This window comes from Mytilus galloprovincialis, chromosome 11 (genome assembly GCF_965363235.1).
Source record: "Mytilus galloprovincialis chromosome 11, xbMytGall1.hap1.1, whole genome shotgun sequence".
Taxonomy (NCBI): domain Eukaryota; kingdom Metazoa; phylum Mollusca; class Bivalvia; order Mytilida; family Mytilidae; genus Mytilus; species Mytilus galloprovincialis.
This window is the reverse complement of record NC_134848.1, coordinates 19109086-19135787: the sequence shown is the minus strand read 5'-3', so window position 1 is coordinate 19135787 and position 26702 is coordinate 19109086. Positions and strand designations below refer to the sequence as shown.

Sequence of the window (26702 nt, the reverse complement as noted above, 5' to 3'; positions counted from 1 at the left end):
ACAGAAGTATTCATTTATATGACAAAGATTTAAAGAAAGTTTCAATAAACTATATTAAGGGATTTAAGAAGACTTAAGTATATAACATGTGTAAAGAAAAACAAATAACCAATCAACAAAACACTAGGTGAAAAAAATGAAATGCATTCAAAAAACCTATACGTAGAATACAAAAAAAAAATTGGTAAAAATAAAATCAGAAAACAAAACCGGGTATGAACACTAGATCATCCGGAAATATAATTTACCTCCCTTTTGAATATTTTTAAATATAACATAACTCTTTATTTAGTGATTAAATATAATTATAATGAAATGCTACAGCATTGCTCAAAAGACACGGGCATAGAAGATCTGCTAATTTAACTTTTATTAAATTTTGACTACGTTTTACAATACACATTAGAATAAAATTTATATTAACAATATTAAAATCTTGTAAAATTTGTAAATGTCAAAAAATGCTATGCCCCAGAGTACGAGAAGCTATGCCCCAGAGTACGAGAAGCAATGTCATTTTTTCAATGTAGTTTCCTCATGGTTTCTATTTAAAATATTTGATACAATTATAAACTTTAATAAAATTGATGCCTTTGAAGAGCTTTCATTATTTTTTTTGCTGTATAATGGAAAATTTTGATAAGGGAATTTTTAAAGGGTATTTCGTAAGAAAACGTTAAATTTTTGAATAATGTTCGTTTTATTGAAACTGCACAAGTTCAAACTTTTCCATTTGCCTGGAGGTAAATAATACATAGACGATAACTCGGGAATTTTTGACACTTATAACTTCATCAAACACAAAATGATAGAAAGAACAATTACTTCATCTGTCACGAGGTGTCGCTGGTCTTCAATCTTTTTTTCAGAACGAGGCAACATTGGGTGTTTTCAATAAATTTTGCATTTTGCTTCTGTAACATTTTGAAATCGAATTTCAACACATGTAAAAAGATAAAATATACCATTTTAATATATTGAACACTTTTTTGTGAAGAAATAATAAAATATATTGATAAAAATGTGAGCAACATAGGTAACCCTTATCAGTTCCCCTTGGACGATTTGGGCTGATAGAGGGACGTTTTGGTGGGCAGGGCTTATTTGTAATTGATGTGTGTAAAAAGTTGTCAATGTTAACGCGTGTGTGATAGGACAGCAAAGGATTTAATGACCCGGTATAAATAGAAATAAGAGTAATTATAACTGCCGATAGAAGCCCGTTGAATTATCCTAGGAAAAACTGTGCGCATACCGCAAGGAACTCAAAATGCTGCCAGTTGTCTTATTTATTTCGCTTTTTGGTAAGTTCAGTTTGAGGATTTATAAGTACGAGTACAACTATAAAATAAAAAAATATAAGAATTGGAAAATGTATTTAAAAAAAAAGATATATTAAAATTTAAACGAAATAGATATAGAAAAATATTTGGTTAAAATTTTTAATTTGAAAACTTAGTTATTATTAAAAATTAAACTTTAATTTTCACCGTACTTCACTAACAAATCTAACTATTGGGAAGAAAAAAACGCGCATCTATTTAATTCTTTTCTTATTTCTTTAAAAAAACATTGCAAATAGTCAGAAACTACATGGACTTTATAATATATTTGATATATTGTGGAAGTTTAAGTTTTTAACAAATACAAAAAAGATATTTAAATAAACATCTTTCGTTTCACGTTAGAATATTTAAAATGCAATAATTGTGCATATGTCACATGTAGTTATGAAATAATAACTGTAAATTTTATAAACTGCATGCCTTAAGCTTTTCTCTCTATTTCTTTATATGTTTTAACAATAATTGAAGATGTGTAACATCAAATTTCAAATTGATGATTACAAACCACATAACAAATCAATCTTAGAAAATGACTAGTTAAGAATTTCATATTTTTTAAGGCATAGTTTACGACTTACTCACATTACTTTATATCTTCAATTCTTAAGGAAAAGTTTAAGACTAACTCACCATTTCTTTGTTTATTGAATACTAATTATGTTTATTTTTCATTGTAGCCATCGGAACTTTGGGTAAGTCGATTATTATAGATTTAGTTAGAAACAGACGCATGCAAGCATCGTGCATACATATCAATTAAATATATGTTACAGATCAAAATCATAATACAAAAAAAACAAAAGATCGAATTGGTTTCCGTCTAAACACATTAAGTACTACAACAACAACAGTCATTGGTGGACATACATATGCAACCTAGTTAACTGCATATTAAAATAAAAAGAAGAACGAATGCTTTATTTGTTTGGATTTTCGAGTAGATATTCATCATAAGACCATGTATATCTTTTACAGATATATTAGAATTTATGATTTATACGACGAACATGTTGTGTATTTCAATGCAGAAAGAAAACGGTTACTTACCAATCTTTCCTTAACAGATTGGCTCTTCACAAATTACAGTTAAAACTTTTTTAATCGATATTAAGATACATATGTCTTTTGGGTGAGACTGCATGTAGGTTTTGTTTTATATTTTTAAAAAAGTTAATCATGAAGCATCATTCGCAAAAAATTATAGTTGTAATTGTTTTTTACATAAATAAATTTCAAATTCCGAGGTACGCAAATTGATAAAAGCGTTAAGCTCTAATGCCAACTGAACTTGAAATTAAAGGGGGAAAAGTAACATTGAAGTCCAACTTGTTTTCTCACAATGTAATTGATTTACGTTTTGCAATGTCGGCATCTTTTAGGGATAACTGTGCGGTATGCGTTTTGATCAGTGTTTGGGGCCAAGCAGTCACCTATTGTTACTCTGTTGGATAGTTGGTCCTTTTGACAATCATTATGCATCTCCTTATAAAATACTGAATAATTATAAATAACAACATCAAGGACAAATATTTTAAAAATGTTTGAACTAAAGATTTAACTTTATCTATATAACTTTATAAGCTTTCCAAATTTAGTTATCAAAATCTAATACAATTAAATAAAACCTTAAGTTAAAAAACATATCCAGTTTAAAAAAAAAAAAAAAAAAAAAATAGAAAAAGAAAGGAATGCATGGTCAGCTTTTTGCATCATTTATCTTATCTCATAATAGATGTATAAAGTTTAAATAAAAGAGATTTTCTTTTAACCACAACATTAATAAATCATAATTTAAAATTACAAACATCTGAAATGAAAGACATAACAATACGTTATTAATTAAACATATGTTTAACCGTTCAAGAAACATGTTTAAATCTCGTCATAAAACAAAATATTAAATACCTGTCTGTGAGGTCTAAAAGTATAAATTCGTTTTCTAAAATTAGAAGAAATAGATTCGTGGTTTTGCTTTAGTTGTGTAAAGTCTTTCATCATCATAGTGCGTTTCATATTTTGTAATATGTCACCTCGAAGAGGAATTTCTAATGATGCGTATAAAAATGTTTTACTAGCATTTGTATAAACTTTTACGATCTGGATATTGTTTTTAGAATAATTCAAATAGAATAGAGAGAAATTACAAAATGTACATACAGGTTCGAACGCAACTTTTTCACGCTTTGTCTTATTTGTTCTAAAAGTATGAAATAAAATAGATAAGGTTTAAATTACTCACTTAAACAAAGAGCTAAGCAAATAATATCCTTTCAAATGAATTGAATCTAAAAATGAGATGCATTTTAAAGGTAACAAGACATGTTGTTTTATTATGAAATATAAAAACAAGCAATAATACTGGTAATAATAAAACTATAACCTCTCCCACGATGGTTAAAGAAACGTTTTGAAGAAATAAAACAAGTACATTGCAGCACAAGAGGCAAGGCATGTCTGCTCGTAAACATATACTACGATGGTTGACATATCATTTTAATGAAATAAAACAAGTGCATCGAAGCACAAGAGGCAAGGCATGTTTTCACGTTAACAGTTTCCTGAAAGTGACATGTTTCAAATTTAATTGATATTTTTGACAGAATTTATTCTTTGACAGCAAACATCAAACATGAAACATTAAACAAATCGACGAAAGTTATATGCCATAATTAATTCAACATGATGCCCACATAAACATCAGTCTTTTTGTTGTCAGATTGATTGGCAGTATTTACATTGACACGAAGCGTAAGGTTAACACTCTACAAAAATGCATTTAAGCTTTTATTTGCACTTAATAAATTAAAAAAAATATGAAATATGAAATTTTATTGAAACATGACCTTCATTTTTGTTTTTTGTTTTGTTAAAACACGGAAATTTATTACCAAATGTTTTTATCCAAAATAAAACATAAGGTTGTTTCATCTTAATCTGTCAAATATGAGAAATTGAGGACATGCTTTTTTTTGCTGTAAATTTTTGAACCCGAACAAACACTCTATTTTGTAGTTTTAAGTGATTTATGACAGAATACCTTGAATAAGATTGAAGGAACTGTACCAATATAATCTACCAGAATAACTTTTGCATATCCCTTTTTTGTTCTTCACTGAAATTTGCTTGTTTGACAGCATACGCATACTGACTTCAATCAGACACAAGAAAAAGAGGATTTATCTAAATTGTAGTTGAAGAGTTGACCATGATCCCCGCCCCCCCCCCCCCCCCCCCCCCCCAAAAAAAAAAAAAAACCACTCAACAAAAACACAGCCATCAGTATAGATTTGAGCGGAATTTGAGCGATTTTGTTTTTTTTGTTTTAAATATTTATAATGTAACATAGGTACACATACAATATCAAATACGGGGTAAAATTATAAATGTTCTTTGCGGGAAACATTACAATGTTTTATGCTGGTAATATTAACAATGTTTTACGCAGGTAACATTAAATTTTTTTTATGTGGGTAACATTTATAATATTTTTCTTATTATTTCAGGAATCCCACCACCACTCCCAAAGAAAAGTAAGTACTTTTTATTCTTTGATTAATATGCAGATATATTTGAGTCATCAAATGAAACAGTGATACAAATCCATACAGAAAAAAAAAAAATATTTTAAAAGTCTTTTGATGATGAGAATTATTTGTTCATTATTTAAGTCTCATATGTTTAGTTGACTAATGTATATTGCTTACATTCCCGTCATTTAGACTCTGGTAGTTAGTTGTTTCATTGGCAATCAACACTTCTCCTTGCTTGCAGATTTTTGTAGTGATCTTTTCATCAATTTAAGCATTGGATTGAGTGACTATATATTATAGAAAGAGGAGTGCAATACTAATAGAACATATCTTGAAACAAAATGAAATATACATTTGCTAAAACTTTATCAACTAGCAAATATTCCCTTTTAATGTTATGTCAAGAGAAAACAAATGGAATTAGAATAATTTCTTTCATAAATCGTATGTAAACATTTTTGTGGTTTGTGTTTAGTGAACACAAACAAGGATTTTGGAAATTGATAATAATCTACACATTGACGAAACATATACATTACTTCATTATTCAGACAGAAAAATGTAGTTTTTGCATAAGCCTAACTATAATTGACAAGTTGCATTGTTTTGTGTGCCAAACAAATCATATAAATCACAAAATTGCATTGCTTCTTAATTACTTTGATGTTAAACAACGGTGACATTGTAGTAATTGATTAAAACGCCCTAAGGATGTTGTATTTCTTGACCTTTGTAGACCGATTAACTGATCAATAATGAAATAAAAATAAAAGTATTTTTTGCGACTTTTTGGACTGAATTTGAGATAGTCTTTTTTATATTCAAATCAAACATTTAACAGCTCTGACATAAATGTTAAAGTCCCCCTCCCCAAACAAAAAATCAATTCATACCCTAATATAGGTTTATGAGTCAAAACAATGAGAATTGAAAACACGACAAAGGTCAACAAAAATCGTTTTGATACATAAAAGAAATTAAATTTTGCTTTTGCTCCTTCACCGGAAGTTCATGAACCCATTACTGCACAATTAGGCAAAAATACATGACATTGTCATCCTCTTGTCATTTTTATTGAAATCATAAATTTTCGTATGACAGAGAATAAACGATTTTGAGCAATTAATGCTTGTCTTATTAGACAACGTATGGGTATGTTCACCTATATATGCTTCATAGTCGTTTTATTGGCATTTTATTACAGCTACACTATAAATGTCGTACAACACTGCAATTAAACCCTTTCATCTCCAAGTATGAACTTTTTTGATGTTATGTGTTGGTATTTTATGGCACTTCTACAGAATTAAAATCTCGATTAGACACAATGAAATATCACGTAATAATAATAACATGTTATTTTTTGGCAGACTTTGCAATTATTTACTTTTCTATACAAATCTGATGTCAGTGTTTAAAAAAAATGTACTTTCGCAATTTTACTTCAGCTGAAAATGACATTCGATACAAATTAAGTAAATTAAAAAAATTGAAATAAAGAAAATGCAAATTAGTGTACTGTTCTTTAGTTACCCAAACATCGAGTTTAAATTTAGGTAGTTTGAGTTACTTCCCTTTGCCGCAATGTTGGATAACAATGTCCGTTCGAAATGAATTAAAACTATCAAAATTGCATTCAATATTATCGAAACACCGAGAACTATCTTAGTACAGTTGACTTGTTGAAAATAAACTAAAGATTGTATTTGAAATATTTTTTGTCATCCTCCTATTCATTGTAACAACCATCGTCTAGACACTGTTGTTTGTAGTATTCTTGATTATGTAAACATGAATAAGACACTTGATATTGATCAAAACATTTGTAAAAAAGTGACATTCTTACCATGTGTTATTGTGTATCCTGTGATTGCTTCTTTTTCCTTATTAGTTCAAAACTGATTCATCGATTGTCAACGGAAATGTTCGTTCTGTACATTGTCATTAAGTGCACTAAGGCATATAACTATTTAAAAACACTTCTAAATCATTGAGTATTACTCCTTATAACTAACATGCATATTTCAAGAAAGTTATTTAGGACAAGATCGCATAAAACCACTTAAGTTAAGAAATCCAAATATCAATTGATAAATAGATAAAGATGTGTCTGTATTTGTATTGTAATATATATATTTGTGTTGTTCATTTCAGTTGTACACATTCGTGAGTATATTTTACTTGTAATTATAAAAAAAAAAAAAAATAGAAACGAGACAGCGATTTAACTTTAAAAGTGGATGAAAATTTCAAAAGCTTATGTTCCTTAGATTGGTATCAGATAATATAAACCAAAAAATATAAACATATATGTTGTATCTAATACATTCAACTATCACTGTCTTTTTTTTTTGTAGTTCACCTGGCCCGAAGGTCCAAGTGAGCTTTTCTCATCACTTTGCGTCCGTCGTCGTCTGTCGTCATTAACTTTTACAAAAATCTTCTCCTCTGAAACTACTGGGCCAAATTAAACCAAACTTTGCCACAATCATCATTGGGGTATCTAGTTTAAAAAAATGTGTGACCCGGCCAACCAACCAAGTTGGCCACTATGGCTAAAAATAGAACATAGGGGTAGCATGTAGATTTTGGCTTATAACTCTGAAACCAAAGCATTTAGAGCAAATCTGACATGGGGGAGAAATTGTTTATCAAGTGAAAATCTATCTGCCCTAAAATTTTCAAATGAATCGGACAAGCGGTTGTTGGGTTGCTGCCCCTGAATTGGTAATTTTAAGGAAATTTTGCTGTTTTTGGTTATTACCTTGAATATTATTATAGATAGAGATAAACTGTAAACAACAATAATGTTCAGCAAAGTACGATCTACAAATAAGTCAACATGACCAAAATGGTCAGTTGACCCCTGAAGGAGTTAATGCCATTTATAGTAATTTTTTACCAATTTTTCGTAAATTTTTGTAATCTTTTACAAAAATCTTCTCCTCTGAAAAGGTGTTAAATTGTTAATCAAGACAATATCTATCAGCCCTGAAATTTTGATGAATTTGATGAATTTGACAACTGATTGTTGTGTTGCTGCCCCCTCCCCCCAATTAGTAATTTTTAAGGACATTTTGCCGTTTTTGGTTATTATCTTGAATACTATTATGGATAAGAGATAAACTATAACCTGCAATAATGTTCAGCAAGGTAAGATCTACAATTAAGTGAACATGACAAAAATGGTCAGTTGACCTCTTAAGGAGTTATTGCTCTCTAGAGTCAATTTTTAACAATTTTCATTAGTTTTTACAAAATATTTTCCTCTGGAACTAAAAGGCCAAGTTCATTATAATTAGACATCATTGTAAGTATCAAGAATGTTCAGTAAAGCAAGATCTCGAAACACATCACTCTCACCAAAACACAATTTTGTCATGAATCCATCTGACGATCTGTTTTCTTTGTTTGATATGCATATATACCAAGTGAGCGACACAGGCTCTTAAGAGCCTCTAGTTTTATAAATTAACTATGAATCTCATTTTATATAAATTTCAATAGTCCTTTGTACTAATAGATATCAAGAAATTTTAGAAGGCAATCTGTCAAATTCGATTCATTTTGTATGTTTCACAATCATAACGACAACAACATTTGAGTTTAAAGTAGGAAATTTATATTCTACGAAAGACTTTCAAGTAACTTTAAAAACGAAATGAGCCATTTTCATTGTTTGACGTAATAATTTAGATGTCAGAGTTGTCTTTTTGTTAATAAAAACAATTTGATGAGTTAGGTGACTCTTTTAAACACTGATGTTCAAAAATCTCAACTGAACTTATTATTTAATTGTATTCTTATTCTCTTCCATTGTAGCAATCCCAAAAGCAGGTTAGTAGTTTTTATAAATAGTTTGTTTACGTAATGAAACATGAATACACTTTATCAACGCAAAACAATAAATAAAAAAGAATGCAATATATAAATAGATATAGATGTGAATGGTGGTGGTTTTGTTTGTTTGTTAAATTAACAGTAAGACAGTGACCAATTGAAAAAAAAACAGCAAAAAAAGAAATAAGAAAAGAAAAAGAAAACATACACACAATACCAATTATACAAAAAAACCACACAATTGAGTTGTGGCAAAGATAAACACCATTAAAAGACAGTTGAAAGTGACACTTTTGTACTTGGCATGTGAATTAAAAATTTATTATTTACTTTTACAGTTGTAAGACACAAACCACTCAGACAAGATACAGCACATGATGTTCACCAACATGTGCCTCTTAAAAGGACTGAGGTTCGACGTGTTAACCAAGTGGTCGATTTGATCCACGAGGGTAAGTTTCATCATAATGCGAGGTGTAGATGGTGGTCCCTACGTTTTTAAAAATGTTTATCAAGCTAATAAATAGCACTACAAATTTTGAATTTTTCTGTAAATAAAAAATCAATTTATTGATTATGAACCTTGCCTCCTTAATTAATATTAATATCTGAAACATTGGAAAATTAAACTCACTTGTTTTTGTTTTACCTATACCTGATGTACCTTTTACCTTTTATGTATTATTAAACTTTAATTTTTATACATTTTTTACAGTTCCAATGGTTGTCGTTAAACACAGTAAGTACTGCCTACAATAATTAGATGTGTTAGAGTATTTTGAATACAAAATATAAAAAAAAAAGAAATACAATTTTATTATTTGATCAAGTGTTTTGAAGCATCTCTTCTTATCTGCTTCATTTTTTCACAAATAGTTGTTAGTATATAATAGGTATTTGACTTATTGTGACAATATCCTTCAAATCAATAATTTACGTCCGTTTCGTTAGCCTACAAATTTTAGAAATAGTAAAGTTTTAAGCCTGTATATTATCAATGCATTTTTCAATTACCTATTGTTGTTCAACTTTAAAGACTTTTAAATGTGCTAATTGCAAATTTGTTTTCCTTTTCAGAGACATTTTTGTCACCTGGTAAGTAAGCTATTATACAAAGATAATTTTCGATTGACTGGCGAATGGATTTAATATTGATTCAAACATTCTTATTTTATTCATGCAAAAAACAAATTTGACATTACCATTATCAAACACTAACGAAAGAAAAGAATCCTTTATATATCTACACCAAAAATGAAGAAAAGAAATAATACATTCCAATTGATTTATTGCTTAAGTAACAATTTTATATTTGTGAAAGCTGAATGCAAAATTATTTGATTTTCCCCAGTATACCAATATATTAACACGACGTACAAATAATCTGTACAAATAACGGAATTAAACAATAGACTAAACGAAGTTAATATAACTTCTTATCACATAAACATGCTGGAGCATATACAACACTATATTTCACAAAAAGATAAATTATATATACAGCCTTCTTATTCAATCTATATTTCATATTATATAATAATTCATTTCAGAAATTATCCCAAAACCAGTTGTTGTAAACGAAGTCCTTGCACTTCCAGTTATTCACGACAATCATGGTAAGTGTATTACAAGTTAACAGTTGACACGTATACTGATACTTTATATACAGTTGACACGTCGACTAGATGTTTCATTTTTTCAACATCTCGTAAGAACATATATAATTTTACATAGTTTTATCATCTTAACACCCTTTCATTAGGCGTTGCGAAATGTAAAATAATTACTTAAATTTCAAGTTGCTTATTGTTTTACTCAGTACATTTCATAACCAGAAATACCATTACAGAACTTTATAGACTTGAATATTTTAATATGAAATGATTATTTTAAAAAATGCTTTCCTCTACTTGTTTATATCATATAATGTCTATATAATTTTCTTTATTTTTATATTTCAGTTGTTCAGGTTGAGCATAGTAAGTATATTCAGTTGATAAGATAAGATCAATAAACATACATGCATGAAAGTTTTTAAAGCTTATCGTCAGTTATCAACCTGTAAATTCTAAAAGAAAGTACTATGAGGGCGATTTACAATTTTTGAGAACTGATTGTTTACACAATTATTAAATATAATTTAAATATTTATGAATCGTTACAAAGAAATGTTGTTACTTGATGAAAAAAACCAACAAAAAACATGTACATGAAGTGAACACCAAGATGATATAAAACAAACAACACAAGTTTTAGTTCCAAGAGGAAACTATTGCATGAGGCAAATCATACTAAAAAAAAAGCAAAACATTCAATGTATATTGTTTTTAACAATTCAAGTAACGCCAGTTTTATTAAACTAATACTTAAAAATATACATACCATTTTCTATGTTGGATAAGAAGAACAAGTTGTATAATTGTTTATTCGAAATCGCTTAACGTATATATTTTTTTTCTATTTTCAGTTGATGCTCCATGTAAGTAAAAAATACAGCCATCTTCTGCATGTGATGTTAAATAATTATTTTTTTTTTCTAAAAAATTATACCAGTATGGACAGATTATATCTTATTTTGAAGACTGTTGACTATTTGTCACTGTTATACATTACGCCGAAATATATAAGACAAGTAGTTCAGTTGTTTTCCATATTTTGACTCTTTTATATAGACTGCAGCACATATACTAAAATTAAAGGGAGAAGTCCTGACTACTTGTAATCGAATATCAATAATAAGTTGGTTAAATGAGATCTAGATAAATATTTTAGTTATTGTACAACTTTATGAATATGCCGCTCAATACATTTAAAATGAATTTCAATTCAAAATGTCAATTATTGTAACAACATAAATTGTTATTATCATAGTGGTAAATGATTTGTATATTACCTTTACTTTTTTATAATTTTCAGTTGAAGTTGAAAGGAAGAAATTTGGTAAGTGTTTTATTTCTTTTACTATATTTGAAATCAAACATTATTTAACTTGAATTAAGAATGTTAGATATAAAAGTTGTTTACAAATATTGTCTCCGATCCGTTTATTATTAGTTTGTTCCCTTTGTGTATTTGTCTTAGAATCTCACATATTTTTCAAAGCAACTATTGCGGAAAAACAATGTATTACTTAAAAACTACGCCAAGGAATGAGTTCTTGTCAGTATAACTAAATGAGTTTATATATTTAACAGTTCCAAAACCATTCACAGTAGTCAAACCAGTTGCTGTCGACTTCCTAAAGAAAAGTAAGTATACCATAGACGTATTAACACTTTTGTGCATTTCCCCTGAATGACCTTACATCTAGTTCCAAATGACATTCTGACATCTAGCAAAAAAATCACATTTTGATTTGAAGATTCCAATACTAATGTCTAAAACAACATTTTATGCCACTGTGACACAACAAAACGGGGACAGTAAAAATGTTTCAGATAAAGCGTAATTTTTACAAGAACTTTTGTTTTATAGTTGGTCATAATTTATTTAAACAGTGTATCTCATTTTAAATATACACTACTATTCAATTTGTTTTAATATAGTACGAATTGTTGGACTTAATAAACAATATGAATATTTTTCTGTATTTCTTCTTTAGTCACCAAGGTTTACGACAGAAAAGTTGAGGTACCACACTTCCAACCAGTTCCATTGATCGCCACAATTGACAAACCAAGGCCAGTACCATTCACAAGAGAAGGTGAGTATCTATATACCAAAAAAGGAGAACTTATTTGTGTTTAATTAATATCCAGATTTCAATCAAGACATATTACGAATATTCATTCATTTAGATTTAGTCCTGGTATCTATGATGAGTTTATTTACATGATTCCTTGCTTCGTAATTTGATAATAGGGACACGATATTTGTAAAAAGACAATAAATGTTTTAATAAGCTTCATGCAGGTATATTGTACTTTCACACATATTCATGTATATTATATTAACCAACAATTGTGATTTGAGTTGTTTGTATTATAGAATTAGTAAGACATAATGGCGGTCACTAAGTAGAATAAATCAATTTAATTTTTATGTTTTATGCAAAAGAGAGGATGACGATGTTAAAGACCCAATCCATGTCGTGGACAAACATAAAACTAATACGACCAATGGGTTTCTATTAATACCGTAATGACCTTTTTCTTATATCTTTTTCAGTTGTTCAACATTACGACGTCCACGGTAAGCTTCATTAACAACATTATTTTCATAGTGACATCACTTTACTTATTTAGTTATATTGTATAAATATTACTTATTACAAAAAGAATAAGAAAGCAATCAGGTTAATTGATTGCATTGTATTGTATTTAATTTAATTTCATTACATTGCGTTGTTATTTCTATTGTTTAAATACGTGTTCTGGTTCTCTTTGCGAAGTAGAATTCACATTATATATTTTCAATAGATCAAGATGATCATAAATGTATTTTGTATTGCTTTTTTAGTTTCACAATTAAGTCCAATTTCCTGAGTCAATAAATATTTAAGAGTGAATATAATCAACATGTTTCATAGCAATTTTGTAAGTTCCTCCATACATGACAAATTTACGCAAACTATTTGATTTACTGACAAATGTCTGTTATCTTTTTCAGTTAATGTACCAAGACCAAGACCAGTCAAATTGACCAGACACAGAACTCATGTTGAAAATGGTATGTTGATACTCTAAGCTACTTCCTCTATATAATGTCAGGTTTTATGATGTATTTTATGAGCCTTATGTAGACTAAACGCACGTCTGGCGTATTAAATTATAAGTGTGATACGTTTGATAACTATGATCCAAACCTCTAGTTTTGTGAAGATATGTTTTCATTTGTTCTTCAAGTAAAGCTTGTCAGAATAGGTTTTCATTGAGAATATCCCAATGTACGTGAAATAATTATAATGATTACAAGCTCTAGCCAAGCTCTAGCCAAGCTCTAGAATATACGTAAAAATCTATACAAATTTCACAAACCATTTTACAATCAAACAAAAACATTCTCACACTTGTTATGATTTTTACATAGTCTTGTTTGATCTTTCTCTATGTTGCTACACAATTTACTTTACGCATATTATTAACCATTTTCTATTTCAACATATAACATGGTTTGCCAAATGAGTGGATATTTATGAATTGTAAGCATCTTTTAATATATATGTTTGTTTTTGTTTTTCAGTTCCATTTGAAAGTAAGTAAACTGTAACCAAATGGAGAGCTTTGGATTCTGGGTAAAATACGTGACAGGCACTTGTTAAATATTGATTATATTCTACTTGTATATTGATGAAAAACACGGACACATTTGAATACTCAAATTATTTGAATATCAAAGGACTTTTAAAAATAGAAGTTTGACAAAATATTTGAATTTGAATTTTGATGTTTATTATAAGAAAATTACTATTCTGGATAAAGATTATAATGTTATTATTAAATAGCATCTAACATTTGTAATATTTCTCATTGTCATAAAGATTTGTATTGATACAGTTGTTTTCTCAGAAGTACATACGACAAGTTGTGAATCAAACATTTATGAATTTTTGTCGTCACTTTGGTGTTATATTATATTTGTAAAGTGCACGCGTTTACTTTAACTATATAATGAATTGTTTATTACTTTTAGCACCAAATGTAATTGTCCAGAACAGACCACGTCACCACGAAGTCAGAGAATTTGTTCCAAGAGTACCACAAGGTATGAATCTTTATGAGTGATTCAGACGATTGTCATTAAATGTGGCATGACATATTTTAATGACCAATTTATTGAAAGATAAAAGATTTGGAAATAATATTGATCTCTTTTTGAACCCCGTATTTCTTTATATTGGTTAAAGAGTCTTTGTTAAAATTGAAACATCTTGATTTTGTTTTAACTTGATGTCATAAATGACGTTTAAATTCTTATCCTTGTTCATTTTGAACTACTAGTATATACATTAATAATCTGAATGACGTTCATTTTCAAATACATAACTGGTTAACAAAATGTAATAAGATTATATTTGATTTTCAACTTATTACGCGAATTAATGTGTATTTTATTATATTGCTATTCTTAAAAGCTTGAGTCTTCATTTAACTGTATACGCATTTTGTTGGAAATGCTTTCTGAGCGTTTCAGTATTAAAAATGATATATAAAAACACCATTGGTCAATATAGCCATTTGTGTTGCTATATATTTTGATACATGTTTATTCATCTTCATAACTATTATGCATATTGATTTTCATAGTTCATGTCGAGAAATTCAGAATACCAAGCCCCAAAAAAGGTAAAACAGCAACAGAAGACGTTGAACACTATCTTTAACACGGTCTTGGTGCTTCAGTTATAGTCGTACAACTTTTCTAAATAGTTTAAATCTAATTGCATGTTAGTTTTAATATCTTTTTCTCTAGTCTTTAAAAGCGTTCAGAAAATCTTGTAATACATCGGGGACAAACTACATTGGTAGTCTAACCAAATTTCTAAATAGTTTTAAAACGCATTGCATGTTATTTTCAACATCTACTCTTTCGTGGGAAGCATTATCATATTTTTGTGAAACATCGACAAAAATATTCTATATACAATTTAGTAATATAATGTTTTATTGGTTTCATCAATGATCGGGCATTTTAACAGACGTTTTTATATATTCAAATCTAGAAATATCAAGTTGTAACTGAAATTAGAATTTCAAAATTTAACGATTTTTATAGCTGCAAAATTTTGATATATATTTCATTGGGGTAAATATTTTTCAACCAGCCACCATTTGAAAATGATTTTCAGGAATATCTTAAATTGAATATTAATAGTCATTGGGTTGTTGTCTCTTTGACATATTCCCCATTTCTCTTCTCAATTTTATTGTTCTGAAATTTTAAAGAACTCTTCTACTTTTAAGAGTAAATGAAATAATTCCTCCTCTAAACATATCTGTTCATAAACTTTTGCATGTTGGAATAATGTTATTCGTAGTTAATTTAGATTCATAGCTGTAGCTATATAGTTATTTCTAGAATTTGATATGACTACTAGGTTTACACTATGTTCCTGGATGTTGAATAAAATAAACGGTTATAAATCTTGTCAATGACAAACCAAAAGTATTCAATAAAAGAACCAGCATTATTGCACGCTCGTTTATTTATACCCAACGACTAATAATTTTCGCATATTTCGCACCGAATCACGATTTACACCACGATGAACGGAGTATCATTTCCAGTATTTTTCGTGTATCGTAGAGTTGAGACATGTGAGAATTAATGACTTTCATTAAAGAGAATGCTAATTTAATTACTACGGTGACGAATTGATATTTCTCAAGTATTTCTGTCGCTTTGGTTATAAGAATAAATAAAACAAGTGTTTTACAAACGCTACGATATTCTGAATTTCCGTACTGTTGCTACGATATTTTAATAATGATACACGACCGATTATTTGACACGGTCGTGTTCATTATTCTAACAATCGTATAGTTATATCACACGATCGAGTTGTTTTGGTCTGGAAGATAAAGAACAGCACTATTGAAAAGGTGAATATGTTTTAATATTATTAAGGTAATTTGTAGCACAATAGTATTTTTATTTTGCTTCTTTAAGGATTCAATGGCCGAGTATTTGCCGGCACAAATGAGGATAGAGCAGTATCTATCGAAGCAGATCGATGTAAGAAGAGAAAATCCCACCCTATAATATCTATCCTTAGCCATACTATATCATATATCAATCAGTTACATGGCACCAGTTTTTGTAGTCAAAATTTTATCATTTATAATTTGTTCAAACTATGTAAAACATATGTTGCAGTTCACTTGTTTAAAACAACTGTGTAGGGAACAAACATTGGGCATTTGTATAGGAGAAATGCATCAAATTAAGAATCTGTAAGGCAATATTCTGTTCACTATTTGACCTTTTTAAATTTCTTGCTATATTATCAAAATGTCTCCATACAATTAGAACTATTAAGACAATGAGAATTCGCTTAATTTGATTTCAATTCAATTAATTATGACAGTGCCCCTTTATTAGATTGGTTTCGTCGAAATGGTTTAAAACATACTTGTCATGTAATTAGAAAATTTCCGGTATATTAAATTAAGAAAGTTAGTAAAGCTAGGAATAATAGATAAAACTGGTGCCTAAGTGACATGCCTAAAACACCATGTTATGCTTTGCTTTAATATATATTCAATAATTATATATCATTATCATTTTATACAATGAGCACATCCTGTTTTATGTAATGTTCGTTGTGATCTATTGTCTTGATATAATGAAGGCAATAGTTCGAATGAGTTATTTATACGTTTTTTTCCCTCTGTTATACGCATGCGCCATAACCTTTAATCCCTATGTATTTTGTAACTATGTTGCCAGGCGTAAAATCTCCATTGAGCGCTTTTAAATGATGATGTAAATTGCGAAATTTTTGATGACATTTTAGTTAAATGTGTAGGATATTTTGCAGCGCTTCTTAGCATTAAATTAAATTTGAAACAAAACCACTTATAAATTACAGTTTGAAAATTACAACTTACAAGTTATTTTCCTGATGTAGTAATTATAATTGGTCAATTATGGACGACATTTTATTTGGATGTGTAAGTTATTGCGCTGCGTTTTTAAGCACGTCGAATAATATGAAGAAAAAACCCTAAAACAAGTGTTAAAATTTTCTTCTTAACCAATGTTTTGCATTAGGAATGAAAATGGCTGAATGAAAAATATATTCGTCTTCACCTTTGAAACATGCACGCACCGTAGCTTATATACTCTTGTGTCTTGTAACTGTCGGCAATAATTCCTTTTTGTGTTTTGGTCGTTGTGATATACGGAACGATATTTATGAAACCATTCCATTTAATGAATATTATTGTGAATTGTTTTGAAAAAAAAACCACTTGTTTATTTTCGGTCAATAGAGATATATATAGTACCTTTCAAAATTATATTTTCGATATTTGTTCAATTTGTTTTTGGAAAAAGGACTAAATGTAAAAAAATTTGAATAGAAAGAAATAGTGACTTGCAAACAAATATTCAATGAAACTTTGAAAATTTACTTAAACAGAATTATAAGGTGGGCTTCATAATTTCAAAAATCATGTTTTTGATCATAATATACACTTCGTAAATTATAATGCCTTATAAACTTTATCACGTGAAACCCTATTTTTATATCTAAATGAATATTTTTTTATTACTTAGTCGGACCAAACACAGCTGGAAGAACCATTGACGTTAGACGTACAGGTAAGAAACGTTTCTAGTAAGTTACCAATTTTTTTCCTTCTTGTTTGTTTTGTTTGTTTTATGTACTCCTCAACATTTGAATGATCTTTCTGCTTTTTAGGCTCAAGAACCACCAGAGGAAAAGACATCAATTTTCAGTCAAGATTCATAATTCAAAATCAAATATGCAAAGTAATAAAAATGACTTAAAACAAATCAAGTCTCATTTTCACTGGAAATATAACATATTTAATCAAAACACTCATTCTATATGTTTTATGTCTGTAGTGGAATTTGGTGTTTACTTATGAATGCATGTTGACCTCTAGATATCTTCCGAAAGGTTTGTTTGGTTAGGATTCTATTATTTTTAGTAGAATACCCCAACTCTCCCCTAAATAAATGTTGAACGTGCTGATATTTTTCAGTACAAGCTGCACAAGGACCAGCAGTAGCACCACAAGCTCAAGAAGTAGCAGTTGAATTCCATGATGGACGTTCAGGTCAACCAATCAGAGACGATGCAAGAAGAGGTAGCTAAATCTTTTTCTTATTTGTGACTGAATTTGTAATTTTATCTATGTGCACGCATCTTTTTAATACGAGCAGCACCATGATATATTATGTAAGGGATGATTTATACGACGTAGAGGATATACTTAGAACTGACACAAAGACTCGAGAAAGTATGACAAGAAGAAGCAGGAGAATTCCAAAACATTCGTTGGCACACTGCATGATCTTATCTACCGAGCACACATACAATCTACACTACTTTTCTTTTCACTCACTCACCTGCTTATTCACAATTTTTTTTAAACACCATACATTACACAATTGTTTGTATAAGCACCACACATTGCACAATTGTTGTTATAAACACCATACATTGCACAATCGTTTGTATAAACACCATTCATTGCACAATTGTTTGTGTAAACACCATACATTGCACAATTGTTTGTGTAAACAACATACATTGCACAATTTTTTGTCTAAACACTATACATTGCACCAAATTATTTATCTATTTTCACAGTTCTCCAAAAATTGTATCACAAAATTAACACAATTATCTGTATGATTATACTAATAATGTTCCTTCAAATTCCTAAACGTCCCTGAAATGTTTTACCGTCTTTGTGTTTACAATTACATGTTTTATATGAGAAAAAAACGTAATATACATTGTCAAAAATATAAGACATTTCAGAGACTAATATCGCAATGTTAAAAGGGCTACTCAAAGAATTTGTTTGTATATTTATTGTCTGAAGATATGATTGTATATGATAAATTTTAAGTTCCAAAAAATCATTTTGAAATAGCCCTTTTAATTTTCCATCCTTCCCCCTATAATCATCCAATTCACACAGGTCAAGGAGTAAGACGTACAGTTCAAAGAGTAGCCGGAGGTTCCCGACAAGGTCAGGCTTTCCCAATCGGAGACGAAATTGTATCCGGTGGAGAATTTTTGAGAGGTGGAGGAGTCGCATTAGGTGCCGGAGGTGGTGGCCTAGTAGGAGGACCTATTAGAGGAGGAGCAGGAGGCGGAGTCGGATTAGGTGGAGGAGCACAAGTAGTAGGAGTTATAGGAGGAGGAGGTATCGGTGGCGGTGCACTAGTAGGAGGTAATTCTTGCTACACTAAGTGAAGCACGGACAGGAACGGAAGTATGCACAACGATACATTCAACAGACGGTCGACAGTATTGAATAGTTAAAAAAGATTTAAGCAACGTCCTAGTTGACAAAATCAGAGCGGGGTATTCGGTTTACATTTATAGCGTTTCAAATTAGGAACTCGTTGATATCATAGCATAACAACGTGGACAAAAGTTTTACACAATTTCAGTTTTTTTATTCTTATTATTTTAAACAAAAGATGTTCCCTTTGTTTTCACGTGTAATTATATGAATAGAACACTCCTATTAATCCAGGCATCCACAGCGCTAAGTACCAAAAAAAAAATCAAAGTCATGAATGTATCTCACCAGTCAACACGAGGAGCTAGAAAAAGTCAAATTTGAGTAAATCTACTTTGTATGAAGAACCTAGTTTTTAAACTTTTAACCAATCTAAAGCACAAAACAACCCTTTTGTTTGCATTACGAGTATTTTCTCCAGATTGATAAACGGGTTTGTGCGTTTCTTGTTTTATTGAGTATATATAACTATGTAACATATTTTTATATGTGGATTAGGCGGACGTGGAATTGGTGGCGGTATTGGAGGCGGACGTGTAATTGGTGGCGGCGGTATCGGAGTTGGAATCAGAGGAGGATACGGCGGATACGGACCAGTCGGATATGGAATTGGTTCCAAAGGCGACTATTAGGAAAATTAAATAATTACAAGTATGCTCATCTGTTTTCCTAATCATATATCTCATATTTCTATATTTAAATAATGACTGCAATTTTAACAGTTCGCTATTTACTTTATAAAGAACCATCTGTTCATTTCAAAGTAAGCATTTTTATTTCAATTCTAGCAACTGCTTTATATTAATAATGTGAAGTTTTCAATATCATTTGTTTTGAAAAGTATAACGTTATTTAATAAATGAAAACAACTATATGCGTGTTTTCATCACGCACAAGATTCTATCATTGAGTTAACTTTAGACATTCATATGGCTTTTCCATGTTACTGCAATGTCTGAACTACGTAGATATATTGTTTCCTAAATATGTTAACACTAATTTATTATTATTTCTAGGTTACTTGAAGGTTTAGGGGTAAGAAATACTATTACAGTATCAGTTCCTACCTCATATACAATCCGCACCGAAGGGTTAATTAAAGAATGGCCCACATGATTGCTGTTATATTTATGCAGTCATATGATTATTTTGCTTCTTGCTTTGTATAATATCATTGTTGAATAAAAAATAAATGTTGTTGTTGTATGACTAATTCATTGTTCATGTACAATACCTCACCTATACTATAACCCTGTGTGCTTTGTTTTACAGATTAAAAATTAGAACTATTGTTAAACGTGTTTTGAATTATGTTAACAGGAAGTAACAATTCCAACAGCTAGATTTATTATTAGAACAATTTTCAGGTGAAATACCCAAAACAACTTTAAAATAATGTCCATTTATAAAAAACTTTGGTTTAATGATGAACAAATGTTTTGGGTTTTAAATGTTTCAATCACTAAATAATTAGAAAAGTAAATGTATATACCTTTGACCTGTACTTTTCACAACTTACATTAAGTTGTTAACTATAAAGTATGCAGTATAAAATTACGTCGAATTTTAAAAGTAGCATAGTTCAATGAGATTGAATGCTTTGGTGGAAGTTCTTCTAATTATCAGTACTAACATTATGTTTTTTTTTGTAGAAATTTGTTTATACAAGACTTATTTCGACACATGTCATGTACTTTTTTTATTTTTGTTACAATATTTGATTTATACTGTTTAAAGGTGTTATTATTCATTAACTGTTTTCTATTTTCACCGCTGTTATTGGCAAATCCCATGTTCAATTGATTTTCTTTAAATTGTCATTCAAAACAATAACTTTATTGTCAGCGTTTCTTAAAATAAAAAAGAGAGGAAAAATGTAACGTGATAATAATAATAATAATAATAGTAATAATACGTAAAAGATTAGTTGTTAACTTGACATTATTGATAACAAAAATAGAAACAATTGTTTAATTATCATCATTTGTTCATTGCAGCCAAATACTGAGTAACAGTTTTTCCTAGGTAAGCAACACAAATAATAACAAACGAATATTATACCAACTTTTATTGGTATAAAAACCCTAATAAATCTGCATTGACAAGAGACCATAACAAACACTTTACACCGTACACGGAGTATAAAACAAGGCAAAGAACTAAAATTTGATCCTGACATATATTATTCCAAAAAATATCAAAAATGTTTATACTGCATTCGAAATCAATAGAACAAGAAATATAACCATACATTAAATTTAACGAAGTTGTATAGGTTGGACCATAACCAATTGTATAAATAACAGTTGTTTAAAAGCAAACAAAATACTGAAAGGAAGGGTGTAAAGATTGTAAATGTAAACAAAATAATGACCAAAATATAAAATTGACACAAATCATACTGTATAATAGATAAAAGAAGATGTGGTGTGAGTGCCAATGATACAACTCTCAATCCAAATAACAATTTAAAAAAGTAAACCATTATAGGTCAATGTAAGTCCATATTACATATATGCATTTTTTATTTGAGCTTTTAACTTTGTTGATTCTGGCGGGTATTGGCGGGTATTGTGTAGAGGATACACACGACTGGCGTTCAATATAAGCCATTTAGAAATATATTAAATTTTAAGCCATTGTTTGTTTGATCAAGTTTTGTATACATGTAGATATTAATGATTTTCTTTTTCATTTCAGGAGGATTTCTAAAATCTGGTGGCATTTCAGACATTAATACTTGTTGTTACCACGTTTAATTCTCGTTTGTTACCACGTGTTTTACGTGATTTGAGCATTTGTAGATAATATATGACATCGGTTTGATCAATGTAATCATCATCTTCGGGCGTCTAAAATAAATTATATATTTTCCAATATTTGTTACTTGTACTGAACCCTATTCATCGACTGTCAGATGAAATACATCATTGATTTTATTAAATCTTTACTAGATACAACTATTTACTAGTTTATTTTTTTTCAATCACACAGCCACAAACAGTAAAAACAAATCGCCGCAACAATGCTAGGTACTTGTACTGCACAATATTCACCGAAACTGTTAGATGAAATACATCATTGATTTTATTAAATCGTTACTAGATTGTACTATTTACTAATTTCTTTTTCGAATCATACAAATACAAAATCTCAAAGAAAATGATATACAAAAAAGTTAAAAATAAAAAATAAATTCCGACAACCATGGTAGGAACTTGTACTGCATCATATTCAGCGATACTATTACATGAAATACATTACCATATTGAATTACCTTCTAGTTTATATTTCGAACACATAACTACAAACGCTCGAAAACGAGTATACAAAAGAAAGTGAAAGAAATCGCCACAACAATACGAGATACTTGTACTTCACACTATTCATAAATATATAATTCGTTGTATTAAATCCTCACCAGATTGTATAATTTACAATTCCCCACAATCATGTTAGTTACTTGAACTGCACCTTATTCATTGAATATTTTAGATGTAATATATCGTCAGATTGTACTATTTACTGATTTTTATTTTAAAATTTGCACATGAACAAACAACTCTTAAGAAATGGAATAAAAACCAAGTTAAACAATTGCCAATCCATGCACATACAAACGAATTTTGCACACAACAGCCCGTTTAAAAAAATTCCCACGAGAAAAGATAAAATAACATAAAAAACGGTCTGTAATTTTTATCGAGTTTTCAACAGTGCCCGGTGTTGAAGGCAGATTGAAACTGAAGTTCATTGAAATAAAGGAAATGTTGCATGATTGTCAAATAGAAATATATCTATCGGAGACATAACAAAAAAGATGAGGGTTCATTGGAGAAATTCTTGTGAATACAGTTAAGACGCTCACAATTCTAAATATAATAAAGGATGAGTTATCCAATTATGAAGTCAACTGTTTGTAATTATTGTAAGAGGGATTATAATCAATTACACCAATAATTTGCTAGACCAATAACTAGCAGTGACAAACATCAACCGGCGTTCACATATAGTTAATAACTTTTCCATAAGTGAGGAAAGACAGACACAACATCGGACAAAAAAAAAAACAACAACATAAAACCCATTTACAAAACCGGCATGTTATTTTATGATCATTTCAACCAATTATGTCTGTTTGGGTTGATTGCCGGATATTGAAAACATAACCGAACCATAAACAATTATCATACATGTAGTAGGTAAGCCAGCTCTACCACCATGTGTCATTCAACATCATTGGCCTGTACCATTGGCTGATATACCATTGACTGGTAAACGGTTGATTTTGTCAGTATTTATGGACTTTTGGAATCACTTTGTAGTTCGGTATTTATGCTTATACATGTTGAGAAATGTAGTTTATAAAGCGTCAACATAATGTTACGTAGGTATAAGAATCTATGATCAGAACATTTATGATGCATTTTATTTAATAGACCAACTGACCTTTAACCAAGCAAAATATCCTGCAACCGGAAGAATACTTCAGATGGCCCGTAAACAAAAATGTGTGCTAGTTCAGTGGTGATGGGCGTCATGCTTAACTCCAAAACATATAAATGAACTAAAATCACAAACCAAACAAATCTTACAAAGGCCAGAGGCTCCTGACTTAGATCTGGCTCAAAAATGCAGCGGGTTAAACATGTTTTATAATATCTCAACCATTCCTTATAACCTATACCTGTAGCAAGTGTAGAATAAATAATATATCGTTGCTGCAAAAATTAAGATCAACCAAACATTTTAAAAGTACGACTGCCTGTACTTTAAACTTCTTATGATTAAGATAAATCGGCATTTACAATGATTGAAAAGTGATTTGTTTTTCTGTCAATAACCACTTTCGATGACAAACGTAAACATAATTTGATTTATTGTAAACTCATGTTTGTTTTGTTTTTTGTCGAAATCCATCATGTTTTTGTCTTCTGATTTTTACCCTGTTCTTTAAGTACGGATTAAATGATCAATAATATAAACATGTGTACATTCTCAACATTTATTGGTATTTATAATGATGGAAAACTTGTATGTTTTCTACTGCCGGTTTAAGGTGTGTGTCTTAAGGTTACTCATGTTTATATTTACTGTATTGGTTATATCCGGATGACTCTTAATATATTTTCTACGGTCGTTTGATCCGTAGTCAAATGTTGCTCATGTTTAAAAATTGTCAAGGATATACAAGTCTACTACGATCTATTACGTATGACTACGACAATAATACGGATATCTACGGACTAATACAGATTGCCACGATTGATGCTGGGTAGTATTCGTGAATGTGTGACCTAAGCATGATTGAATCGGTTATTGAAACTGAATTGAATTATAGTTGTTTAAATGTACGCTGGACCATGTAAATACAACATTTATAACACAATGAACAGCTGTAAAACCATCACTTTGTCTTTCATAATTCGTTTTAAAGTAGTTGAATGTAGTGTTACATAACCAAATAAAGAATGGGAATCATTGTATGAAAGATGAAACTAAGGGCCCGCGCTTCTTCTTATTTAGGGGTGTCATTCAACCTGTTTCTTTCTTTTAATCGTTTTTTTTTCTGTCTCCTTGTAATGCGAGCAATTGACTGGTAGACGTAAAGACATTCCTTGCACAAACAAACAAAAACAGACAAACAAACTAACAATAGAAAACAAACAAACAGACACAAACAATCAAACAAAAACAAACAAACAAACAAACAAACAAACAAAAAATATACAAACATAGCAATCAATCATGCTTTTGTAAATTCAATGACATAACTGTTTACTTACATTGAAAAATATATTTTTGATTGTTGAGATATTTTTAACGGTCAAAATAGTATGCAGTGTTTCTATATAGGATAACAACATTAGTTTGGGTTTATATAGTTATTGTAACCAGTATTTATTTTCAATTTCGTATCTTAATTTCAATGTTGCTTTGAAATTAAATGAATTTGAAATAGATTAAGGAATACATCTCCCTCATTCGGATTCCTTGACCAGCTTTGTCTATACATTTTGTATTTTTTTGTTTTGATGACCTCTTCCGTTTGTTTCCAGTTATGTTATTATTCTCTATTGTACTCTAGCTACACTTTATTTACAACTATCAGACATCGACTTTACCCATTATGAACAGATGTCATATTTCAAATAGTTTTCTGATGACTGTACATTCATTTTTAGTTACAGCATACTTTTAGCCCTTCATTGTCATATGAAGCACTTTTCAATCGAAACAGTTAAAGACGTTTTTATTTACAAAAGATATATAAAAGTCATATGACACTTCAAATTAAAAAGAAATAATCAAATAACAGTGGTAAGACTTTAAATATATGTAGACGAAATGTACGTCTTGGATACTTAATTATAGGCCTGGTAACTTTAATTCGGAAATCTGCTTTTCGCTTATTTTTTTAATTAATGATTATTCAGTCTTAAAATTAAAAAGTAATTCCTACTAGATTTGTTGAATGTTTTGTTTGTGAAATATTGAAGTCACTATTAGAGGAGAGATAACTTCGATAAAAAAATTGTCAGATCGATAAAAATGATGAATATCAATTATGAAGTTATTTGATTTTCAGGAATATATCCCAATCATGCAAAGCCCTGATTCTTTTCCCAAAGTTGGTTATAATTTTTTACTAGTCGGTTTAATCAACTCATCAACTCCTGAATAGGTAATTATTTTCAAATATTTTGACTTCGAGCATCACGAAGGATGCATGTATTGTCTAAATGTACTTATGGGCACCGTTAACGTTACACAACAACCGGTAGTGGACTGATAGTCCTTGCGGGTGTCATCATCCCAGTAGTCAGTACTTCGGTACTATAATGAAAATACGGATTTTGTGTTAATTATTTAAGATTAAGAAATGTATCACTCTCATACAAAGCTCTGATTCTTTGCCCGACTTTGCTATACTCTTTTGTCCTTTTTGGTCTATAGCCATTTATCTTTTTAAATAAGCTTTGGCTTTTCAAACATTTTGGCCTCGAGCATCACTGAAAAGACATAATGATTGTCGA

The 26702-nt window shown here is 29.6% G+C and overlaps 1 protein-coding gene across 5 annotated transcripts; it reads left to right on the top strand.

Moving 5' to 3' along the window:
* Positions 1–1184: 1184 nt before the first annotated feature.
* On the top strand, positions 1185–22628 carry LOC143051815 (uncharacterized). 5 transcript variants are annotated; one of them, XM_076224777.1, is made up of 24 exons: positions 1185–1374; positions 8699–8713; positions 9055–9168; positions 9432–9455; positions 9794–9811; positions 10267–10332; positions 10678–10695; positions 11184–11195; positions 11633–11656; positions 11911–11964; positions 12318–12419; positions 12884–12907; positions 13325–13384; positions 13898–13909; positions 14348–14419; positions 14962–15000; positions 16325–16390; positions 17936–17980; positions 18388–18492; positions 19336–19590; positions 20164–20316; positions 20682–20700; positions 21663–21690; positions 22366–22628. In XM_076224777.1, the coding sequence occupies exons 4-21, from the start codon at positions 9437–9439 to the stop codon at positions 20295–20297; spliced, it is 1125 nt and encodes a 374-aa protein (XP_076080892.1). In that variant the 5' UTR covers positions 1185–1374; positions 8699–8713; positions 9055–9168; positions 9432–9436; the 3' UTR covers positions 20298–20316; positions 20682–20700; positions 21663–21690; positions 22366–22628. The 5 variants fall into 5 exon arrangements, with proteins under 5 accessions (XP_076080892.1, XP_076080891.1, XP_076080893.1 ...); XM_076224776.1 differs by lacking the exon at positions 1185–1374 and having other exon boundaries at positions 8612–8713; XM_076224778.1 differs by lacking the exons at positions 1185–1374; positions 14962–15000 and having other exon boundaries at positions 8612–8713.
* Positions 22629–26702: the final 4074 nt, after the last annotated feature.

Coding starts and splice junctions, on each gene's coding strand:
- LOC143051815 (XM_076224777.1), top strand. Junction 11,657..11,910: donor AGTTGAAAGGAAGAAATTTG/GTAAGTGTTTTA, acceptor TATATTTAACAG/TTCCAAAACCATTCACAGTA. Junction 19,591..20,163: donor TGGCGGTGCACTAGTAGGAG/GTAATTCTTGCT, acceptor TATGTGGATTAG/GCGGACGTGGAATTGGTGGC.